Genomic DNA, 23,225 nt, shown 5'->3' with positions numbered 1-23,225 from the left:
CCTAAATTTTGTTTAATGCCACTAGGGAACAGCTCATAGGACTCACAGAATCTGTGTCCATAGAATTCTATCAGAATATCCATCAATCTCAAACACATCTCCTTCCTCTTGCATGTTTATTAAATGTTTTGACTAACTTGATTGTTTTAAGTCAGGGGTTTTCAAATTGGAGTCCAGGGACCCCCAGGGTGCCGCTAGGGGATCAATGAAAAATGTAAAAAAAAAAAAAAAAAAAAAAAAAAAAAAAGGGTTAAAATTATTTGACATTATTTCTGTTTTATTCTGAAGCCATGAGATTAATCGTGATTATTTTATTCTATTGACAGCCAGTTTTAAACAGTATAAAATAAAAACAAATCTGCATATAATTTCATATATATATATATATATATATATATATATATATATATATATATATATATATATATATAAACTATATTATGTTTCAAGATGCTTTGCTATACAGAAAATGTGAAAATGTTTATCATCGGTTTAAACAACTTACGTCACTATATAAAAAAAGATGCACAGTCAAATTAATAAAAAGTAAATATTTTCAAAAAATAATTAATTATTATTTCTTCTGTAGTACAATGGCACTATAAAAGCCAATTATTTAATTTTGCAAACAACATGTCTGTATAATATCATGTTTATTATTTTTCTCACACAGGGGGTCCCTCGTAAAGGGATCATCAAATTTGGGGGTCCTTAGCATCAAAAAGTTTGAAACCCCCTGTATAATTTACTTATAGACTTTAGTACTCTCAGCTCTCAGTTTAAATCCATTGCATAGAATTCCACAAATTTCCTTCCCAAAATTAGCATAGAAAATGCCGGTGGTGGGGGTGGGGAGTGCATATTCCTTCTGGTCTTACTCGTAATTCAGAGGATTTATCTACTATGATCTGAAGTCCCACTCACCCCCTTTCATCAGACTATATCACTCACTGCCTGTCACACAATAACCTACTGGGATTCTCAGTCTGATCCTAAACAGGTTGAACAAGTTTCCTAACAGCCATTTGCTTTTATCAACACTGTCCCAACGCCTCTCACTTCTGCAGCAATTATTACAAAGAAAGTGAATGGCAAAGAAGAACAAAGCGGCTTTGCATTATGCCTCGTTGGTTAAAACAGAATTTCTTATGAAGAGGGATGGAAAAATTTAGGTCATGAATAGTTGCATTATTGGTAAAAGGAAGCAGATCAAGCAACCAGAGTGAGGATGGTTACAAGCATCACACCATATGGCTGCACATTGAGGATGTGACCATTAATATTTGATGCATATTTTATTTAGTGCATGAGATGTTTTAATGGTTATCATTAAATGTTCCGGGTTCAATACAAGTTAAGCTCAATTGATGGCGTTATGTTGATTACCACGAAAATGAATTTTGAGTTGTTCCTCCTTTAAAAAAAGCACAAATCTGTATTACAGTGAGGCACTAACAATGGAAGTGAATGTGGCCAATTTTTGAGGGGTTTAAACACAGAAATGTGAAGCCTGTATTTTTTAAAAACTTGTGTATTATTTGAGGTGTAAGGTTGTTTAAATTGTCATTTTTACTGTCATTTTAGGATTGTAGGGTTTGTTGACATTACATCGCCATGGTAACGAAGTTGTAAAATTGGGTATAACTTTAACCAGAAAAGGTTTGTAAGTGATTTTATCACAGTAAAATCATGTTTGGACGTATATATCCTTTATGTCTTGTTACTATACTTTTGAAACAGTGAGTATTTTAACATTCAAAAATTGGCCACATTCACTTCTATTGTAAGTGCCTCACTGTAACACAGATTTGCGCTTTTTTTAAAGAAAAGGAGGAACGAGTCTTTTTTTTTTTTTTGTGGTAATCAACATTATGCCACAAATGCTGTCAATTGAGCTTTACTTGTATTGAACCTGGAACATTTCTTTAAGAACTAGGAGCCCATATTGATCCCAATAAGCTTGTGAAATTGTGGCTTTAGCAATAATACAACTCAATTATTTAGTACTAAAAGCACTGCGGTGGTACCATGGTACAGTGGTGTTGTCAGACAGTATAGACCTTATTCACAGTAGCTCCTTCTGTGATTTTTGATGGGAATGAAAAAGGCTGTGAGGGATAGACTTATCGTCTCTGCAGAGACATTCAGTATGTATTAAAAGCTCCTAGATCACATCTAATTTTAACTCATGTTGTCTGGAGTTTTTTGTCTACTGAATTGTCTTGGAAAGATGTTTTTCAATGTTTCATCAGCGGAACGATTAAAAACACTTAACAACTGTACAACTCATTGAAGAGACTGTACGCCTATCCCTCACATCCTCTTTGTTTTTCCTGTAAAAAAATCAAAGATGACTCTGCTGGTGAATTAGGGCTATAACAATGGCACTTTGGTTAACAGTGGGGTACTGAAGTCAAAAAATGACTTTCCAGCCTTTTTCCTCTCTCTGGAAGTGTTTAGTTCTTGAAGGGGTGGCAGGGGGCAACCAATAATCCTCTCAGCAGTCCGAACTGTCCTTTGTAGTCTTCTGATGTCTGATTTCATAGCTGAATCAAACCAGACAGTTATTGAAGTGTAGAGGACAGACTCAGTGACTGCTGAGTAAAACTGTATCAGCAGTGCCTGTGGCAGGTTGAACTTCCTCAGCTGGCAAAGGAAGTACAACCTCTGCTGTGCCTTTTTCACAATGGAGTCAATGTGTGTCTCCCACTTCAGGTCCTGTGAGATGGTAGTGCCCAGGAACCTGAATGACTCCATTGCTGCCACAGTGCTGTTTAGAATGGTGAGGGGGGGTCAGTGTTGGGGTATTCCTCCTAAAGTCCACAGTCATCTCTACCATTTTGAGCATGTTCAGCTCAAGGTAGTTTTGACTGCACCAGACAGCCAGCTGTTCAACCTCCTTCTGTATGCAGACTGATCGTCATCTCGGATGAGGCCGATGACAGTGGAGTCATTTGCAAACTTCAGGAGCTTTACAGAGGGGTCATTGGTGTAGAGGGAGAAGAGTAGTGGGGAGAGCACACATCCCTGGGGACACTAGTGCTGATTGTACAGGTGCTGGAAGTGAGTTTCCCCTGTCTCAAAAGCTGCTGCCTGTCTGTCAGAAAGCTGGTAATCCACTGACAGATCGACATGGGAACAGAGAGTTGGTGTAATTTATTCTGGAGTATAGCTGGGATGATGGTGTTGAAAGCCGAACTGAAGTCCTCAAAAAGGATCCTTGCATATGTCCCTGGTCTGTCCAGGTGTTGCAGGATATGATGCAATCTCATGTTGACTGCATCATCCACAGACCTGTTTGCTCTATAAGCAAATTGAAGGGAATCTAGAAAGGGTCCAGTGATGTTCTTCAGTCTCCAGTGATCTATTGAAGATCTGTGTGAAGATGGGGGCCAGCTGGTTAGCACAAGATTGAAGATACGCTGGTGAGACGCCATCTGGTCCTGAAGCTTTCCTCGTCTTTTGTTTCCGAAAGACCCTGCTCACATCATTTTCACAAATTTTAAGTGCAGGTTGAGTAGCAGGAGGGGTGAGGATGGGGGGTTGCAGGGGGTGTTGGTGTGTGTGTGAAGTGAAGGTCGGTGTGGGGTGTGAGATTGGGCCTTTCAAATCTGCAGTAGAACACATTCAGGTCGTCAGCCAGTTGTTGGTCCACCACAGGGTTGGGGGTAGGAGTCCTGTAATTTGTGAGTTGTTTCATGCCACTCCACACTGATGCAGGGTCATTAGCTTAAAACTTGTTTTTCAGCTTCTCAGAGTATCTTCTTTTAGCCACTCTGATTTCCTTGTTCAGTGTGTTCCTGGCCTGATTGTGCAAGACTTTATCTCCACCCCTGTAAGCATCCTCTTTGGCCTGATGAAGCTGCCTGAGCTCTGCTGTAAACCACGGTTTGTCATTGTTGAACTTTAAATAAGTCCTAGTAGGAATGCACATATCCTCACAGAAACTGATATGATATGATGTAACAGTATCTGTGAGCTCGTCCAGATTGGTGTCTGCAGCCTCAAAAACACTCCAATCCGTGCAATGGAAGCAGGCTTGTAGTTCCTGCTCTGCTTCATTGGTCCATCTCTTCACAGTCCTCATTACTGGCTTGTTTGATTTTAATTTCTGCCTGTAGGTTGGAAGAAGATGAACCAGAGAGTGATCAGAGAGTCCCAAAGCTGCTCTAGGGACAGAGTGATATGCATCCTTTATTGTTGTGTAGCAATGATCCAGTATGTTCCTGTCTCTAGTGGGGCATGTAATGTGCTGTTTGTATTTGGGCAGTTCACGTATGAGATTTGCTTTGTTGAAATCCCCAAGAATAATAATAACTGAGTTCGGGTATTGTTGTTCTGTGTCTGTGATTTGATCAGTCAGCTGTTGCAGCACTGTGTTCACACACGCGTTTGGAGCGATATACACACTCACCAGAATAAACGAGGAAAACTCCCACAGCGAATAGAACGGCTTACAGTTAATAAAGAGCACTTCCAAATTAGGACAGCACATCCTCTTTAACGTTGTTACATCTGTACATCAACTTTCATTGATGTAAAAGCATGTTCCACCTCCTATCGTTTTCCCCGTTAACTTCGCAATGCGATCCGCTCTGAACAGCTGAAAGCCCGGCAGATGTAACGCACTGTCCGGAATGGCTTCATTCAGCCAGGTTTCTGTGAAGCACAAGGCAGCAGAGTTTGAAAAGTCCTTGTTTATGCGGGTGAGGATATGTAGTTCGTCCATTTTGTTAGGAAGAGAGCGGAGATTCGCTAGATGAATACTCGGCAGCGCTGTTCGAAAGCCACGCCGACGGAGCCTGACCAGCGCGCCTGCTCGTCTCCCTCGCCTGCGTCTCCCAAACAACACAGCTGCGCCTCCAAGTAAAATGTCCAGCAAAACGTCAGAATATTCAAAAACCGGGAAAAGGTTGTCTGGTATATGCTGCCGAATGTTCAGCAGTTCGTCCCTGGTAAAACTGACTGGAAAAATATTACTAAACACAGGACAAACAAACAAAAACAACAAAAGAACTGAAGAGCTACATACCGAGCTACATACTGAGGTGGCCATCCATGACGCCATCTTGTAAATATTGATCGTTTTCATTATTCTTGTAAAGATAACATTCGTTTAATAACAGTTCATGCCTTCATGACTCAAACTGCCGTCAGGACTCCCATAGTGCAATATTGTATAAATATGTCATGTACATATGTAAATTCACTCATATTTAATTCAATAACTGTACATACCCCTACACCACACCCATATTACCACTTGTACATGTACATACGTCATTCTATTTTATGTCCTATTTTTTTGTGTATGTCTTTTTATACTGTTACATTGTTTATATTCTATATTTTATATTCTGTCTCACTGTAATGTTCTTTGTGCACTTGCTTGTTTCTCCTTCCTTGTGTACATGAGCACACTTGGCAATAAAGCTCATTCTGATTCTGATGTTTTTTCAACCTTGTACTGAAATTGTAATGCTGATAATTTGGTATTTCTATGGTTCTCCAAGTTACTTTAAAGAACACCATGGTGGTACCATGTCAAAAAATACTAGCCTAAATGGTAGTACAATGATACCTTTTGGTAAGTATTGCTTCATATTATTAGTTTCTATAATACCCTTTTCTCTCTTTTAGTTTAAATGAATAAAAAAACACATGTTCCTGTATTCTCCTTCATGATTTTAAATGGGCTTTTGTATTATGTATATTGTTTGTCTGGTAGTATTATTTACACTCTCTGTATTTGTTATGCATCATTACCAGAGACTCCACCTCCTCAATTATTGTTTCTTTTGTTTTGAAATAGAGAGCTTAGCTCTTGTACAGATAATGGAAGTGTACAGCTTTCCCCCAGTGAAGATGAAAGTTCATCATTAGATATCCATTACCAGTCCATTTGTCCCATTTAGTCATTTGTACTTATCCTGAAACTCTAAAAGCCTTGAAGTTCGTAACAGTCCACGTAGGGTATGATATTTACAGGTTAACCCTGTTATATCAGTCCATTTGCATAACAAAATTATCGGAGGTAGAATTTTGAAGGTTCCAGTTATATTGTTCTAAACCCCTAACATAAAGTATTACACTTTGGCATATAACTCATCTTGTACTGTTTGTGCTATGAACATGAATGAATCACACATTTTTCTTAAGTAAAATTTCTAGTTAGTTACTGGTGAAAACAGTACTTAACAGATGTTTATGAGGAACCACACAAAAGTGTGTCACACCTGTCAAAGGCTTGATAAGAATGCTTTGCACTTGCACTGGATGTTCATGCTCGCATGCCGTTGAACTTTGAAGTTCTAACATTCTGCTTTTGTCATTAGGTTTTCAGTTTCATTTGATAGTTTTGTGACTTATTGCACTGTTACAGCATTTAGGAGTGTGGCTGTGACCTTTGTCCCTCTGGTTTCACTTCTCGAGTTAAAAGGAGATAATTTTTTTTAAAAAAGAACTCTGTGGGAAAGCACACCTGGCTACTCTTTAAGGCATAGTTCACCCAAAAATGACAATTCTGTCATTTACTTACCCTCATGTTGTTCCAAACCATATGACTTACCTGATGTTATAGATGTTAGGCAAAATCTTTGCCTCAATCAACATTCACTGTTATTGTTTGGAAAAAAAGAAGATGCAATGAAAGAGAATGGTGACTGAGACTTACTGCCTAACATCTTCTTTTGTGTTCCATGGAAGAAAGAAAGTTTTAATTCTTGTATGAACAATCCCAAAAATTATGTTTCTCTTCAGTATTTATTTTCCTACACTGGAACATGGAAGACATGAAAGATATTTGCTTAAAACAAAGACAAAAACATCTTTACAGCAGGAATTTTGGTAAAGGTAGATTGTAAAGTATAAACATATTGAGAATCAATAGGGAGCAACGTGCAAGCCTGTTTTTACATGTTCGCTGAAGGGGGTCGCACAGCGGACGCGTCTGACGGACGACATGGCGCGTTCTAAAATTCGAAACAACTGTTTTCAATGAAGGTACGCAGCACCCAGCTACGACTTCGGAGGCTGCTCAAATTTCTGCTGCGCCACGAAGTGCAACTCGCCCCGTGTTTGATACCTGTGCCGTGTCCTAGCCGCGATGCGGCGTGGCGCTTCTCGTCCGGTGTGCGACCGCCTTTAGAGTCCTTCTGCAGAAAAGAACGTTTTTAAAGCTGGAGTGTGTAATTTCTGAGCCACTAGTGGCACAAAATGGAACAGCAAAAAATAGTGTCTTTGAATTGTTTCCAAACAACAGGTTTCCCAAACACTTCCTCCTAACAGATAGCCCCGAAATCCACACCATTGGTTGAAAAATGTCATCATGTTAGGCTGCTCAAACAACCAGAGCAATGTCTTGAAATGTTTGGGGAAATTAGCCAACAAATGGGTTACATATTGTTGTCTCTGCACATTAATTATAGATGTACCATGATGGTGCCACGGATGGCCGCCTCAGTGTGTAGCTCTTCAGTTCTTTTGTTGTTTTTGTTTGTTTGTCCTGTGTTTAGTAATATTTTTCCAGTCAGTTTTACCAGGGACAAACTGCTGAACATTCAGCAGCATATACCAGACAACCTTTTCCCAGTTTTTGAATATTCGGATGTTTTGCTGGACATTTTAGTCGGAGGTGCGGTTGTGTAGTTTAAACGCGCTAGGCAAGGGAGACGAGCAGTAAAACTCTGGTCAGACTCTGTCGGCGTGGCTTTCGAACAGCGCTGCCGAGTATTCATCTAGCGAATCTCTGCTCTCTTCCTAACAAAATGAACGAACTACATCTCCTCAACCGCACAAACAAGGACTTTTCAAACACTGCTGCCTTGTGCTTCACAGAAACCTGGCTGAGTGAAGCCATTCCGGACAGTGTGTTACATCTGCCGGGCTTTCAGCTGTTCAGAGCGGATCGCATCGCAGAGTTAACGGGGAAAACGAGAGGCGGTGGAACATGCTTTTACATCAATGAAAGTTGGTGTACAGATGTAACAACAGTAAAGAGGATGTGCTGTCCTAATTTGGAAGCTCTCATTATTAACTGTAAGCCGTTCTACTCGCCACAGGAGTTTTCCTTGTTTATTCTGGTGAGTGTGTATATCGTGCCAAATGCGTGTGTGAACACAGCGCTGCAACAGCTGACTGATCAAATCACAGACACAGAACAACAATACCTGGACTCAGTTATTATTATTCTTGGGGATTTTAACAAAGCAAATCTCACACGTGAACTGCCCAAATACAAACAGCACATAACATGCCCCACCAGAGACAGGAACATACTGGATCATTGCTACACAACAATAAAGGATGCATATCGCACTGTCCCTAGAGCAGCTTTGGGACCCTCTGATCACTCTCTGGTTCATCTTCTTCCGACCTACAGGCAGAAATTAAAATCAACCAAGCCAGTAGTAAGGACTGTAAAGAGATGGACCAATGAAGCAGAGCGGGAACTACAAGCCTGCTTCCATTGCACGGATTGGAGTGTTTTTGAGGCTGCAGTCACCAATCTGGATGAGCTCACAGATACTGTTACATCATATCAAATCAGTTTCTGTGAGGATATGTGCATTCCTACTGGGACTTATTTAAAGTTCAACAACGATAAACCGTGGTTTACAGCAGAGCTCAAGCAGCTTCGTCAGGCCAAAGAGGATGCTTACAGGGGTGGGGATAAAGTCTTGCACAATCAGGCCAGGAACACACTGAACAAGGAAATCAGAGTGGCTAAAAGAAGATACTCTGAGAAGCTGAAAAACAAGTTTTCAGCTAACGACCCTGCATCAGTGTGGAGTGGCATGAAACAACTTGCAAATTACAGGACTCCTACCCCCAACCCTGTGGTGGACCAACAACTGGCTGATGACCTGAATGTGTTCTACTGCAGATTTGAAAGGCCCAATCTCACACCCCACACCCACTCTGACCTTCACTTCACACAAACACCAACACCTCCTGCAACCCCCCTCCTCCCCCCCTCCTGCTACTCAACCTGCACTTAAGATCTGTGAAGATGATGTGAGCCGGGTCTTTCGGAAAAAAAAGATGAGGAAAACTTCAGGCCCAGATGGCGTCTCGCCAGCGTATCTTCGATCCTGTGCTAACCAGCTGGCCCCCATCTTCACACAGATCTTCAATAGATCACTGGAGCAGTGTGAAGTCCCATGCTGCTTCAAACGCTCAATCATTATTCCTGTCCCAAAGAAACCAAAAATCACAGAACTTAATGACTACAGACCTGTTGCCCTGACATCTGTGGTCATGAAATCATTTGAGAGACTGATGTTGGTCCACCTGAAGAACATCACTGGACCCTTCCCCTTCAGGGACATATGCAAGGATCCTTTTTGTGGACTTCAGTTCGGCTTTCAACACCATCATCCCAGCTATACTCCAGAATAAATTACACCAACTCTCTGTTCCCATGTCTATCTGTCAGTGGATTACCAGCTTTCTGACAGACAGGCAGCAGCTTTTGAGACAGGGGAAACTCACTTCCAGCACCTGTACAATCAGCACTAGTGCCCCCCAGGGATGTGTGCTCTCCCCACTACTCTTCTCCCTCTACACCAATGACTGCATCACCAAGGACCTCTCTGTCAAGCTCCTGAAGTTTGCAGACGACACCACTGTCATCGGCCTCATCCGAGATGACGATGAGTCTGCATTCGGAAGGGAGTTTGAACAGCTGGCTGTCTGGTGCAGTCAAAACAACCTTGAGCTGAACATGCTCAAAACGGTGGAGATGGTTATGGACTTTAGGAGGAATACCCCAACACTGACCCCCCCCTCACCATTCTAAACAGCACTGTGGCAGCAGTGGAGTCATTCAAGTTGCTGGGCACTACCATCTCACAGGACCTGAAGTGGGAGACACACATTGACTCCATTGTGAAAAAGGCCCAGCAGAGGGTGTACTTCCTTCGCCAGCTGAGGAAGTTCAACCTGCCACAGGCGCTGCTGATACAGTTCTACTCAGCAGTCATTGAGTCTGTCCTCTGCACTTCAGGAACTGTCTGGTTTGGTTCAGCTACAAAATCAGACATCAGAAGACTACAAAGGACAGTTCGGATTGCTGAGAGGATTATTGGTTGCCCCCTGCCACCCCTTCAAGAACTATACACTTCCAGAGTGAGGAAAAAGGCTGGAAAAATCACTCTGGACCCCACTCACCCTGCCCATTACCTTTTTGAACTGTTGCCTTCTGGCCGACGCTTCAAAGCTCTGAGCACCAGAACCGTCAGGCACAGGAAAAATTTTTTCCCTCAGGCTATCCATTTCATGAACAGTTAAATTGCCCCATTGAGCAATAACTACTGTATGTGTAATACACGGTTTAGCCTTTTTTATATTTATCCAACATATCCAACTTCTTCTGCCATTTCATTCCTCTGAGAAACAAAACTTTTGCAATGTTCATAACAGATTTGTATTAGATTTGCACTACGTATGTGTGTGTGTGTGTGTGTGTGTGTGTGTGTGTGTGTGTGTGTGTGTACGTATGTGTATAATTATTTTTTATTATTATCTATGACTTGCTGCTGTTTTTGTACTGTTTTTGTATTGTTGTACACTGGAAGCTCCTGTCACCAGGACAAATTCCTTGTATGTGTAAGCATACTTGGCAATATAGCTGATTCCGATTAAGGTAATATAGGAGAAAGTATTTTAACTTTGAAAAAATTACACTTATCGGCTTTAACTAAATAATTACATAATAAATTAAGAGACAAAAGTCCCTTATAGTTAGATTTGTATTTGTTAATGATGCCTATAAACGATGATGTGAGTATTAAAATTGTTTTCCACTGCCCATAAAAGCTACTTTTTTTTTTTTTTTTCTTTTTTTTTTTGCAAACAGTCTGTCAATGACAACGTACTTGCTGTGATTTGAGCAACTACTAATAATGACTGACTTAATGCCAGTAACATCAGCAACATCAAACTGTGTTGGCTTTAGTTTCAGTTCCAGTGTGTGTTTGATTGGCTGGTAACACTTTACAATAAGGTTCCATTTGTTAACATTAGTTAACAACATTAGTTAACCTGAACTAACAATGAGAAATACTTTTACAGCATTTATTAATCTTGGTTAATGTTAATTTCAAAGTTAATGTTAATTTTAAATTCAAAAGTTGTATATGTTAACAATAGTTAATGCACTATGAATAAACAATTGTGTTTTTGTAACATTTTCTAAAATTAACAAAGATCAATAAATGCTGTAAAAGTATTTCTCATTGTTAGTTCAGGTTAACTAATGTTGTTAACTAATGTTAACAAATGGAACCTTATTGTAAAGTGTTACCGACAAGCTTCTAGTTTATAAGACTATATCTAAGTTGAGTTTCAGGTATCATTTAATCAGTTGATCAGTTGCCTTCTTCAACTCATAGCAGTTGTCTGTTGGCATTCATGAACACCATATCTATGTTTTGTCAGAATATTTTCATTTTTCTGTGACTTCCAATGCAATGTGCAATTTTTATCTGATGCATTCCTCTTCTGCATCTCAGGCCTTTGGCAATGCTAAAACAGCCTATAACAACAACTCGAGCCGCTTTGGGAAGTTCATTCAAGTGAATTATCTGGAGAGTGGTGTTGTGAGAGGGTGAGTAATCTGTGCGCTCAACACATCCTACGTCACACAGCAGAACTCCCATGACTGCTTATGAGTCACACAAGAGATGAGGATCTTTTTATGAACATCATGCCAATGTAACACCCACACATTGTATCTTACAAGGCAATTGTTTATGTATTATTAAAAGAAAGGTTTGCCATGTGCAGAGTATGGAGACTGGCCTCATATCAAAGATTTTGCCCAGTATTTTATTAATATTGCTGGAAACTGGTCAGAGGCGTGGTTTAGTGGTAAGCGCACATGCTCTGACACATTGAGCTGTGGTGCTCTAATGGGTGATACAGGTTCAAATCCATCTTGTAATGTTTCCCAATACCATCCTCCCTCCCATTCTCCCCATCGTTTCCTATACTAACTCGCTTCTCTTATAAATATTATTGGCAGGTCAATTATTATTATTATTATTATTATTATTATTATTAAAGGCAAAATTTTAATGAGTTAAAAATCAAATGCCAGAACTGAAATTCTCGATACTGTTTGCTGAATGTAATATATGGTTCCAGGGCTGTTGTTGAGAAGTACCTACTAGAGAAATGCCGTCTGGTGTCCAGAGGAAAAACTGAAAGGTAAAAAAAAATATATATATACTTATATATATCACATTTACCAACCAACTCCACACCAACTTGTGGATGAATAACTTAACTTTCGGTCAGTGGAATATTTCTTTTTTCAAAGAATCTCTCAATATTTCAGAAGTTAGATTTGTTATGACAGTGCATCTTAGTCTTGTATGTTTCTCTGACACAGTTCAGCAAAACAAATGGCTAGCTGAATGAAAAATTAACCCCAATATACTGACTCACATGTTTGCTTGATGTCTGGCCTGCAGGAATTATCATGTTTTTTACTATCTATTGATTGGAGCCTCAGAAGAGGAGAGAGATGAATTCAAGCTCCTGCTGCCTGAAGACTTCCACTACCTTAAACAAGTAACTGTCTGGACAACCTTCACAGAGAATCAACAATCCTTGATGAAGACATTTAAGTTTTGATGAGTATTCATAATGCTCTCCAATTACCTAATAGCATTTTGTGCCTATATGCAATGCCAGATTGCCCATATGTAACTTTAAATGGAGAGCAAATGATGTTTGCATTAGCTTTTCAGATGTTTGCCCTAAAAAAAACCCATAGTGATCAATTTTCTCCAAGACCACAATATCTGGACTGTTCTATTCATGTTAGTTTTATAGCTCTCTTTTCTTTCTTTATGTCACCACTGAGCTCTTCTACCATCCTTCTACCTCTCACAGGAAAACCCATTTTTGGAGGATCAAGCAGAGATGAAACATGAGTTCAAGAGGCTTCATCAGGCCATGGAGATGGTCGGTTTTCTACCTCCTACCAAAAAACAGTGAGTGCAATGAAGAAGAATGTTTGAACAACATTTTAAAGTAAAATCATATTTAAAACATTAAATCAAGGATAGTAACATATGGTTTTACTTTCCATCTGCGGCTTAAAAGCTCATGAGTGTCATTTTCTTGTACTCCAGCTTTATATGCAGAGTCAACTATAAGTAAGTCATTTATAGAGTGATTTTACCAAAAAGTGCATCACAGTAGCTCTGTGGCGCTATCAAAACATTCCTCTGTTTGTTTAATCTAACACTGTCCGTTAGCCCGATTAAACCATTACTTTTATTCTGAACTGTACTTTAACAATACATGACCATGTATAGGAATACAGGATACACATAAAATACACAGTACTTCATTGTAAATTAGATTTGCTATTGAGATCTAATTAGGTCTGTTTTGAAGAGAAACAGATGCATTGCTGAAAATTTAACAACTGCATGCGTGACTAATTAATGAAGAATTCTGCTCCTGTACAAGCCTGTGCATGTCACGGAGGGAAAAATGCATCAAGACTTTCATTGACAAAGTACAGTATTATTGCAAAATGGAAAATCTATTTTTACATCATTTTAAGCTGTCATCCTAGGAACAGCGATTGTTCTTTGAATGTTCTCTTTAAAGAAATCTGATAACCAATGAGTATTTGTAAAATACTAAAAACATAATTATTTGAACAAAGTAGGAAGTTGAACAGTTATTCAAGATGTATTCTCATATAAGTCAATTGACTTTGCTACACTTATAAAAAAAAAAAAAGTACCCAAATGTTAAATGGTACTACTATGTCCTTGTGGACATGTAACATGGTATTACCATTAGGGCTGCAACTAACGATTATTTTGATAATTGATTAATCTAATGATTATTAGAATGATTATTCGACTATTCAGTGATTTATTGCAACGATTAATCATTAGCTCTTAACCAATTATTCAGCTTGTGCGCCGACTTAAAAGATTGCATTAAACGTGCTTAATAACAATAAAGAGGACAAAATCATCTTTTAAAAATACTTCTAAAAGACATTCACTGAATTAAAGGGAAAAAAATACTTTTTATTAAGTTTAATTCAGTAAAGAAATTCACTGCAAAAAAATCATATCGTTATCAAGTGTTCACGTCTTGTTTTCCATTTTAAAATTGTCTAAAAATCCTTAAAACAAGATACATTTACTTGAGAAGCAACATATAAGATATTTAGACTTGCTTTAAGAGAATGTATCTTAAATATAAGTGTATTTTGTATACAAGTGTTTTTTTTTTTCACTTGGTTATACTTCTGCGAGTGCAGTAAAGACAAAATATACTTATATTCAAGATCTGTTCTCTAAAAGCAAGTCTAAACATCTTCTATGCTACTTCTCAGGTGAATGCATCTTTTTTTAAAGGAAAAAATTCTTCTGCAGTATAGCTGCTAAAGAAAATGTATGTTGTTTTAAAGGAGTTTTAGATATTTATACTGGAAAACAAGCCAAAACAAAAACAAATCAAATACGTATTTTGTTGCTGTGTATAATGGGGCGAAGACTACCCTCTCTCACCTTTTTGTTCACTTCAATCCATCTTTAACTCACAAAAAAACAAACTCTCTCTTATTAATAAAGCTGCGTATTGCCAATTTTCTCACAATAAGAAATGCACAGTGACATATATTATGATTCAATAAGTCGCAAGCCATCACGTTATAATCTAGCTGCATTAAGCATGCGCCCTCGAGGGATGAGCGTCCCCGCGACAGTGTCCATCAGCGGGCTGCAGTTTTAATCTCTCCCCCTTAGATCGGGACACTTCGCGCAACTTATAGAAGTGGCGCTGACGGCACAGAGAAATGCCAGTTTCGGAGTTTGAAGTTGTTTACATGATCTGATTCTGTATTATTTGACCTTTAATAAAGGTCAAATAATAAATAATAAAATAATATAACTGCATTTAAGATGTAACGCTGGGCTGTTTCCTTGAAAGAGCTCTGGCTCCGCATATTCCACAATGAGAGTGCTTCTGTATTTACTTATTTTGTATTTTTGCATTATAATTCCCTCATAATTTGCGATCTACATCACCTGAAGCTGTTTGGAAAGTTTAGAGTGCATCTGGACTGTGAGCTGTGTAATTCTCCTCTCCTCAGTCAGGTGTGAACCGCAGTGCTGCTCTCGTGCATCATCATTAGAGTTTAATGTGATGTCATGTTTCGTTAAATGAGATCAAATGACAATTCGACAACATCAATTTTTGTCAACAATTTTTTATTGTTGACGTTGTCGATAACGTCAACTAATCGATTCAGCCCTAATTACCATGGTTTTTATTGATGTATTGGTTGTATATTTTCCAATGCTATGCCCTATACGTTTTGGGGAGTTGTGAAAAATTTTATATAGTGAGGATGTTTTCAAAAATAATGCCATGATTAATTTTTAGTTATCAATTAACTTCATACAAAGTACAGTAAATCATTGGTGTGATCACCTTATGCCTTTAAAACAGCAAAAAATTTCCTAGGTACACATGCACACAGTTTTTCAGATAGGTTGTTCCAAGCTTCTTGTAGAATTTTCACTTTAAGTTGGATTTACTTAAGCAATGGCAAGTGGTTCCACACAACGGTGTTGAGTAGCTCCAACAAGCCATGGTTTAGTTTTATGAACAAAAGAAATTCAAAAACACATAAAATAACACGTAATTTCACCATTTACTATCGCCATCCAGTTTCATGCAAAGCATGCTGTGATCTGAAAATCACGGCGGTTTCAGTTAATATCAACACAAATATTTATGTTGTCCCAACACAAATGGATTAATTAAAACTGATGATAGTGAATTTTTTATTTTTTTTTATTTTATTTTTTATAAAGAGTTGACAACATTTCTATGTATTTAGGCCACAGGTCTCAGTTGCTTCCATTGGGTAATACCACATTGCATTTTGAGGTTGTGGCCATACCATACCATCTGTTGCAGGACTCCTACATCTATTTTATTCTATTTGCAAAAGGAATGATTGAAAATCTAAAATGTATATTTCCTATTGACACACTAAAGCTGAAGATATAAAATTGTGAAACATCTAATGTGCCTAAGACTTTTGCACAGAGCTGTATATTTGAATATGTTGTGGTTCAAGGGGTTGATGATGTTTTTCAGGATTTTCTCTGTGCTCTCTGCCATTCTATACCTGGGGAATGTGACATATGAGCCAAAAGATGTTGGGGAGGGACTAAAAGTGGGGCCAGATCATGTCCTCTCAGCTCTCTCTGATCTTCTCAAGGTACCAGTGGATACTTTATAGTTCTATACAGCTTCACCATAGGAAACAAACTCATGTTCCTCCTGTTCATTACATTTTCTGTAGACTCTCTTTCATTGTGCTGCACCATATACAGAAATGGAAAATATTTGACATGCTTTAAATAGCATAACACTTAACAGTAAACTTGGCCCCCAATTCTTTTGAAATGTTGTTCAGTGATGTATGTTGATTTATTAGGTCACCACCACTATATGGCACAAAAATACCATTATCATTACTAACAACATCCTTTTGTGTGAAATGAAACCGAATCGGGGAATCATTTTAGGTTTTAATGTAATATATTGTGAACGATTGGATGATCAGCTGCTAACCATAAACAGGATGCCATATTTGTTGGCATTGGCAATCACATATTTGTTTCCTAATAAGCTAATTTACTCCAAAGAAGGCAAGTCACATATAAAACAATGGTATTTATACCCTAAAAATACCCTAGTCAAAAATCCTAAAGGAATGTGTACTGGAATCAGTATCGGCAAAATCCACTATTGGTCGACCTCTAGTATGGGACAGTTTAATAACAATTAACGAGTAGATCATCCTATGATGAAATGCTGTCTTTATTACTGTAACATTTGTCATTTTATTATTGGTTGGCAATTTCAGGTTAAAGTAGAGCTGCTTGTGGAAGCACTGACTACAAGGAAAGCAATGACTGCTAATGACACGCTGATCCTGCCTTACAGCCTCAATGAGGTATTTTCATCTTTTATGCATTACATGGTGCATTTCTACTATGTGCCATTCAGTAATTTAAGTGCATCATCTGTCATAATTAACGTGTGAACTCTGCTGTTCAACGAGATCCCTTAAAACATGTTGCCTCCCTTTCCACTACATTTGTTTTTCTAAATATCTGTGCTCTGAAAATCTGCTGACTTTATGTTTAAACCCTTGTTTTAAGGCCATCACTGCTAGAGACTCTATGGCCAAATCTCTTTACAGTGCCCTGTTCGACTGGATTGTTCTACGAATAAATCACGCTCTACTCAACAAGAGAGACTTGGAGGAGTCTGTCCCGGTATGCAGCTAATCACCAATAAGGAGTTAATAAACAAAGTAGCATAATAAAATATTCTTGTTACGGAATATTCAACTTTAAAATCCTGAATACAAGCACTTTAAAAAAAAAAAAAAAAGCTGCTAGGAAATAAGAAATAAAAAAAAAAATTGTGAGCTTTATTCCTGAAACAAGTGAGAAAATCTGCCAGTTAATCTTGTTTTACGGATGTTTACATTTTTACTGGGAAACAAGAAACACATACTGATTAAGTCAATTTTTTTTGTGATTTTTGGTGCCAAGTGGCAGACTAAAATAATTTTAATATAAAATATTCTCCTCTTCACAGTGCTTATCCATTGGAGTCCTGGACATATTTGGATTTGAAGATTTCAAGACAAACAGCTTCGAACAGTTCTGCATTAATTATGCTAATGAGCAACTACAGTATTACTGCAATCAGCGCATATTTACACTCGAACAAGTAAGTCATGGCAGTGTACCTGAATCGATGTGCGCTGAATTTGATTGATGTCTGTAATTTTGCACATGTCTACTCAAGCATGCATTATGTTTTAGGAGGAGTACATGGCAGAGGGCATTACATGGCATACTGTTGACTGTCCAGACAACATTGGCTGCATCAGTCTCTTTAGCAAGAAACCCACTGGACTCTTTTATCTGCTTGATGAGGAGAGCAAGTGAGTGTCTATTTACTCAGACCGTATAGTTTATTTGGTAGGTGCTTTTATAAAAAGCGACTTGCAGCGCATCAAGGTGTGCATTTTATGAGTGTGTGTATTCATCGGGATTCAAACCCATGACCTGGGCATTGCTAGAGCCTTGCTGTACTAGTGGAGCTGCAGGAGCAGCCTCTGTCTTCTATTACAGGCTAAATCAAAACTATTGACTGTTACATTATTTTAATTATGTACACCGTCTATTTCTTATGCTGTTTCTTGTTGTCACTGGCAGAAACATTCTGTGTTTTGTCCTCTCTAGTTTCCCTCATGCCACAGATAGCACTCTACTGGAGAAGTTTAAGCAGCAGCATCAGGACAATCCATTCTTTGTGCAGACTCCAGTGCGGGAGCCTGCTTTTGTTATTCAGCATTTTGCTGGCAAGGTCAAATACCAGATAAAGGTAAAGGAACAGACCCTGAAACAGAACTCTTATGCCTCTAGACAAACATTCAGAGTGCAGTTGTGAAGTGAATAGAGCTGACTATGGTGGGAAAGCAATATTGATCAGCTTTTGTGATGTTTCTGCTCTAAAGGACTTCAGGGAGAAGAACACAGACCACATGAGGCCGGATATTGTTGCGTTGCTGCATAGTAGTGAGTGCAGTTACCTGAGGCAGCTAATCGGGGCTAATCCAGTGGCTGTGTTCAGATGGGGAATCCTCAGGGCCACTATACGCACACTGGCTGTGTTCAACGAGGCTGGCCGACGTTGGGCAGAAAAGCATCCAGGTAACATCTATACTATCAAAAACGATATTACCCTCATATTGTTCCAAACCCATATGCCCAAAATGCCATATGTCTTTATTCTGTCAAACAAAAAACATATATTTTGAAGAATCATAATGCAGGTATTTTCCATACAATGGCATTTGATTGGGTTAAGCTTTAAATATGACAGTAAACACCAAAAGAAGCACCATAAAAGTAGAACATATGACTTATAAACTGTATTCCAGGTCTTCTGAAACCATACAATGGCTTTTTGTGAGTAACAGACAGAAAATTAAGGCAGAATTCACAGATAATCTTCCCCTACAATGAGTTATTAACCATTAGCTGCAACCAGATCAATTAGTCAGTGAGATGAACTTGAGAAACAGATCAGTCTGATTTATGAGCTAATCATTCAGTCTGATCCAGCTCACTGGAGTGGAATATTATCTGAGAATAATGACTTAAATTTAATGATGCACTTATCTGATACCTGGATCGTACTGGCTCTGATACTGTCGTTTTTAATAAAATCGGGTATCGGTCAGATGAGACTGATCCAAATCCAATACCACGTGTTAGTTATGGTTGTTACCGTCTAGCTCAAAAAATGACATAAACATTAAAGCACCATTAAAGTAGTCCATATGACTTGAGGATTTCATTCAAAGTCTTTTGAAGACATAAAATATTTTTGGGAATGGCAAATATACACTATATTGCCAAAAGTATTCGCTCATCTGCCTTTAGACGCATATGAACTTAAGTGACATCCCATTCTTAATCCATAGGGTTTAATATGACGTCGGCCCACCCTTTGCAGCTATAACAGCTTCAACTGTTCTGGGAAGGCTTTCCACAAGGTTTAGGAGTGTGTTTATGGGAATTTTTGACCATTCTTCCAGAAGCGCATTTGTGAGGTCAGACACTGATGTTGGACGAGAAGGCCTGGCTCACAGTCTTCGCTCAAATTCATCCCAAAGGTGCTCTATCGGGTTGAGGTCAGGACTCTGTGAAGGCCAGTCAAGTTCTTCCACACCAAACTCGCTCATCCATGTCTTTATGGACCTTGCTTTGTGCACTGGTGCGCAGTCATGTTGGAACAGGAAGGGGCCATCCCCAAACTGTTCCCACAAAGTTGGGAGCATGGAATTGTCCAAAATCTCTTGGTATGCTGAAGCATTCAGAATTCCTTTCACTGGAACTAAGGGGCCAAGCCCAGCTCCTGAAAAACAACCCCACACCATAATCCCTCCTCCACCAAACTTCACAGTTGGCACAATGCAGTCAGACAAGTACCGTTCTCCTGGCAACCGCCAAACCCAGACTCGTCCATCAGATTGCCAGATGGAGAAGCGTGATTCGTCACTCCAGAGAATGCGTCTCCACTGCTCTAGAATCCAGTGGCGGCGTGCTTTACACCACTGCATCCGACGCTTTGCATTGCACTTGGTGATGTATGGCTTGGATGCAGCTGCTCGGCCATGGAAACCCATTCCATGAAGCTCTCTACGCACTGTTCTTGAGCTAATCTGAAGGCCACATGAACTTTGGAGGTCTGTAGCGATTGACTCTGCAGAAAGTTGGCGACCTCTGCGCACTATGCGCCTCAGCATCTGCTGACCCCGCTCTGTCATTTTACGTGGTCTACCACTTCGTGGCTGAGTTGCTGTCATTCCCAATTGCTTCCACTTTGTTATAATACCACTGACAGTTGACTGTGGAATATTTAGTAGCGAGGAAATTTCACGACTGGACTTGTTGCACAGCTGGCATCCTATCACAGTACCACGCTGGAATTCACTGAGCCCCTGAGAGTGGCCCATTCTTTCACAAATGTTTGTAGAAGCAGTCTGCATGCCTTGGTGCTTCATTTTATACACCTGTGGCCATGGAAGTGATTGGAACACCTGAATTCAATTATTTGGATGGGTGAGCGAATACTTTTGGCAATATAGTGTATATAGTCTGCATGCGCAGAATAAGCAGTGCTCTGTTGTGTCACACATTCATAGCACATGCGGGGCTCATGATGCTCTGCTGTTTTCAGCTCTCATAGGGCACGCAACATGTGAGCACTACACACAAACTACATCTCAGATGTAGATGCTGTATAGTTCGGTTTGCTTATAACATGCTTGGAGAGTTTTACCAATTGAATATCTCACCAGATGTTGAATGAGAAGCAAATTAAACTACTGTGAACTAGCCTATAGATCCACTCAAATGTCTTCCTGGAGTGTTCTGCCAAAATAAAAGCCAGAGAAATTATCTTTTAAAATGGTAATAAGAAATTATGACTGAAATATATTACTCTTGTATAATAACATTCTAGTATTTAGTAATAATTGGTAAGTTGGCTGGGTTCCAAATAATAGATGTGTGATAAAAAATTGGACTAGCAGATACAAGATACAACAAAATGAGAACTAGCTTCTTTCTCTTGAAGACTTTTACTGGAATAACTGTTAATTTTCTGCTGCACTGTCCAGTAGATTAGTTAACTTTGAAGTTTTTTTATAGGCTAAACATTTTTTTATGTAAATGTTTTTTTTATTTTTTATTTTATTTTTATTTTTTATATTTTGTAATGAAATAATGTGTAGTTAGAGGTTTCTATTTCTTCACACATAAGAGTACTTCCAATCAGTTTCACATAGTGAGCTATAGACATTCTAAACTGATTAAGGAAAAATACAACAACACTTTTACCGGTATCGGACGATCAGCAAACGGGTTTGGAACAACATAAGAGTAAGTAAATGAATAACAGAATTTGAATTTATGGGTAAACTATTCCTTTAAAGCTTGTAGAGGTGGATAATCACTGATTTTGATGTGTAAGATCACTGATAGTTGTTGTTTTTTCCACATCAGATCAGGTCAGGCGCTACTCCAGACGCTCTCTGGGAGAACTGAAGAGTCCCAGCACTGTGGTAAAGAGGTAAGTGGACTGGATCAGTTCCTCTAGAAGTATGGCTTCTTAATGGAACTATGGATATATGTCTAATAAAAGCGTTGTTTGAAATTTGATTCACAAAAAATGGCTATAGTTGCTGATAATTGCTTTTTGGTCTCTGCAGACAGATATCTATGATTGACTTTTCCTTTGATCGGTCTGAAGAGGGACCACTTGAAGCATTTGAGGACATCTTTGCTTCATTTGAAAATAAGAAGCAAGTTCACCTTGATTGTCAAACCATTGATTGAGGACCTTTGTTTGCACTACATAAATTGTATCTTTGGGTTATTCTCTATTTAATGATGATTTCTTCCTGTGAATAAACAGTCTAACAGGTTTCTTTTTTATTTGTGAATGGGTGATTTCACTGATTATCCTGCTGAAAAGACCTCCTTAAACCAACCTAAGGTGTAGATGCTCTCCCAGCCTGGCCAGATGACAAGTGCCCAAAACCCCTCTAAACACAGCAAAACAGACCAGTTTAACCAACTTTGCTGGATTGGGAGACCAGCTGACCACTTAAGGCTGGTTTAAAGGGATAGATCACTCAAAAATGAAATTTATGTCATAATTTATTCAATCTCTTTATTTTATAATGTTTATAGTATATGTATATCCTCTCTAAACATTTCTGCATTCGGGGATGGGGTGAATCAGGGAATTGCATGCCAAAGTCATCCACACCATTAAGCAGTATGGTGGTGAAGTTCCTCTCAAGTTGCGTCTGTCCACAGTTTCTATGAGGAAGTCCCGTATATTCTCTCAGTGAGTGGGCCACATGTTCTGTCAGCATCTCTCTGTGGCTACACCACTGCTTTCTGTTTCAGCTTGTGCTTGTTATGTGCTGTTTAATTTGGAAAAAGCTCATGGAAAATTGTGCTCTTTGCTATTCTACTCAGATTAACCAAGTGCTTTTTTTATTTACTACTTTAATCTTGCCCCTCTCTAGGAAGAACAGGCCAAACAGACACAAGCAGCTAATTCCTAAGGTAAACCAATGAAGCATTAATCCTTGTTGTTTTAGTGGTGCTTGCTAAAGCAAGCATCACTACAGTATTTATGATTGCTCAGACTTGGTATTAAGCTTTGGTATAACTTAAAACAGTATTAAACTGGCACAACCCTTTTTGTGCTTCAAATGTGAATGATAACTCAAAATGTGCTGCTTGTTGAGAAGGGGTGTGCTGTTACTTTAAGATCAGATTTAACAAGCAAAACAAAAGCCGAACAAATCCCATGAATTTACACTACCCGTCAAATGTTTGGACATAACTACTCATTGTGTATTATTACTTTTATCTAGATTTCAGAACAGAGGCGGACTGGCCATCGGGAGAACCGGGACTTTTCCCAGTGGGCCAGCCGCGAAACAGGGCCACAGATATGCCAAAATGGGCCTCGATAAATAGTGCCACGATATGCCGAAGGGGGCCGCGATATGGGAGAGTGAAACACATTATCACAGGCCCAATTTGTGTTCTGAGTCC

General features: G+C 39.0%; 1 protein-coding gene across 6 annotated transcripts in view; it reads left to right on the top strand.

Moving 5' to 3' along the window:
• myo9b (myosin IXb) overlaps positions 1-23,225 on the top strand; it is a 59,424-nt gene that overhangs the window by 5,574 nt on the left and 30,625 nt on the right. For 5 of the 6 annotated variants that reach the window (XR_007897278.1, XM_051698476.1, XM_051698475.1 and 2 more), the window contains exons 3-17: positions 11,514-11,608; positions 12,148-12,210; positions 12,477-12,576; positions 12,901-13,001; positions 16,150-16,273; positions 16,925-17,014; positions 17,223-17,339; positions 17,668-17,802; positions 17,898-18,019; positions 18,321-18,462; positions 18,596-18,791; positions 21,654-21,720; positions 21,860-21,952; positions 22,396-22,503; positions 22,688-22,727. Coding sequence is in view for 5 of the 6 variants with exons in the window: in XM_051698476.1 (XP_051554436.1) it covers positions 11,514-11,608; positions 12,148-12,210; positions 12,477-12,576; positions 12,901-13,001; positions 16,150-16,273; positions 16,925-17,014; positions 17,223-17,339; positions 17,668-17,802; positions 17,898-18,019; positions 18,321-18,462; positions 18,596-18,791; positions 21,654-21,720; positions 21,860-21,952; positions 22,396-22,503; positions 22,688-22,727 (1,593 nt within the window). In the remaining variant the exon portion in view is untranslated. The remainder of the gene's footprint in view (positions 1-11,513; positions 11,609-12,147; positions 12,211-12,476; positions 12,577-12,900; positions 13,002-16,149; positions 16,274-16,924; positions 17,015-17,222; positions 17,340-17,667; positions 17,803-17,897; positions 18,020-18,320; positions 18,463-18,595; positions 18,792-21,653; positions 21,721-21,859; positions 21,953-22,395; positions 22,504-22,687; positions 22,728-23,225) is intronic. The other variant, XM_051698477.1, reaches the window with a different exon arrangement.

The sequence above is a fragment of the Myxocyprinus asiaticus genome, chromosome 5 (genome assembly GCF_019703515.2).
Source record: "Myxocyprinus asiaticus isolate MX2 ecotype Aquarium Trade chromosome 5, UBuf_Myxa_2, whole genome shotgun sequence".
In the NCBI taxonomy this organism is placed as follows: Eukaryota; Metazoa; Chordata; class Actinopteri; order Cypriniformes; family Catostomidae; genus Myxocyprinus; species Myxocyprinus asiaticus.
Note: the sequence above shows the minus strand (reverse complement) of the source record. Positions and strands in the feature narration are given on the sequence as shown.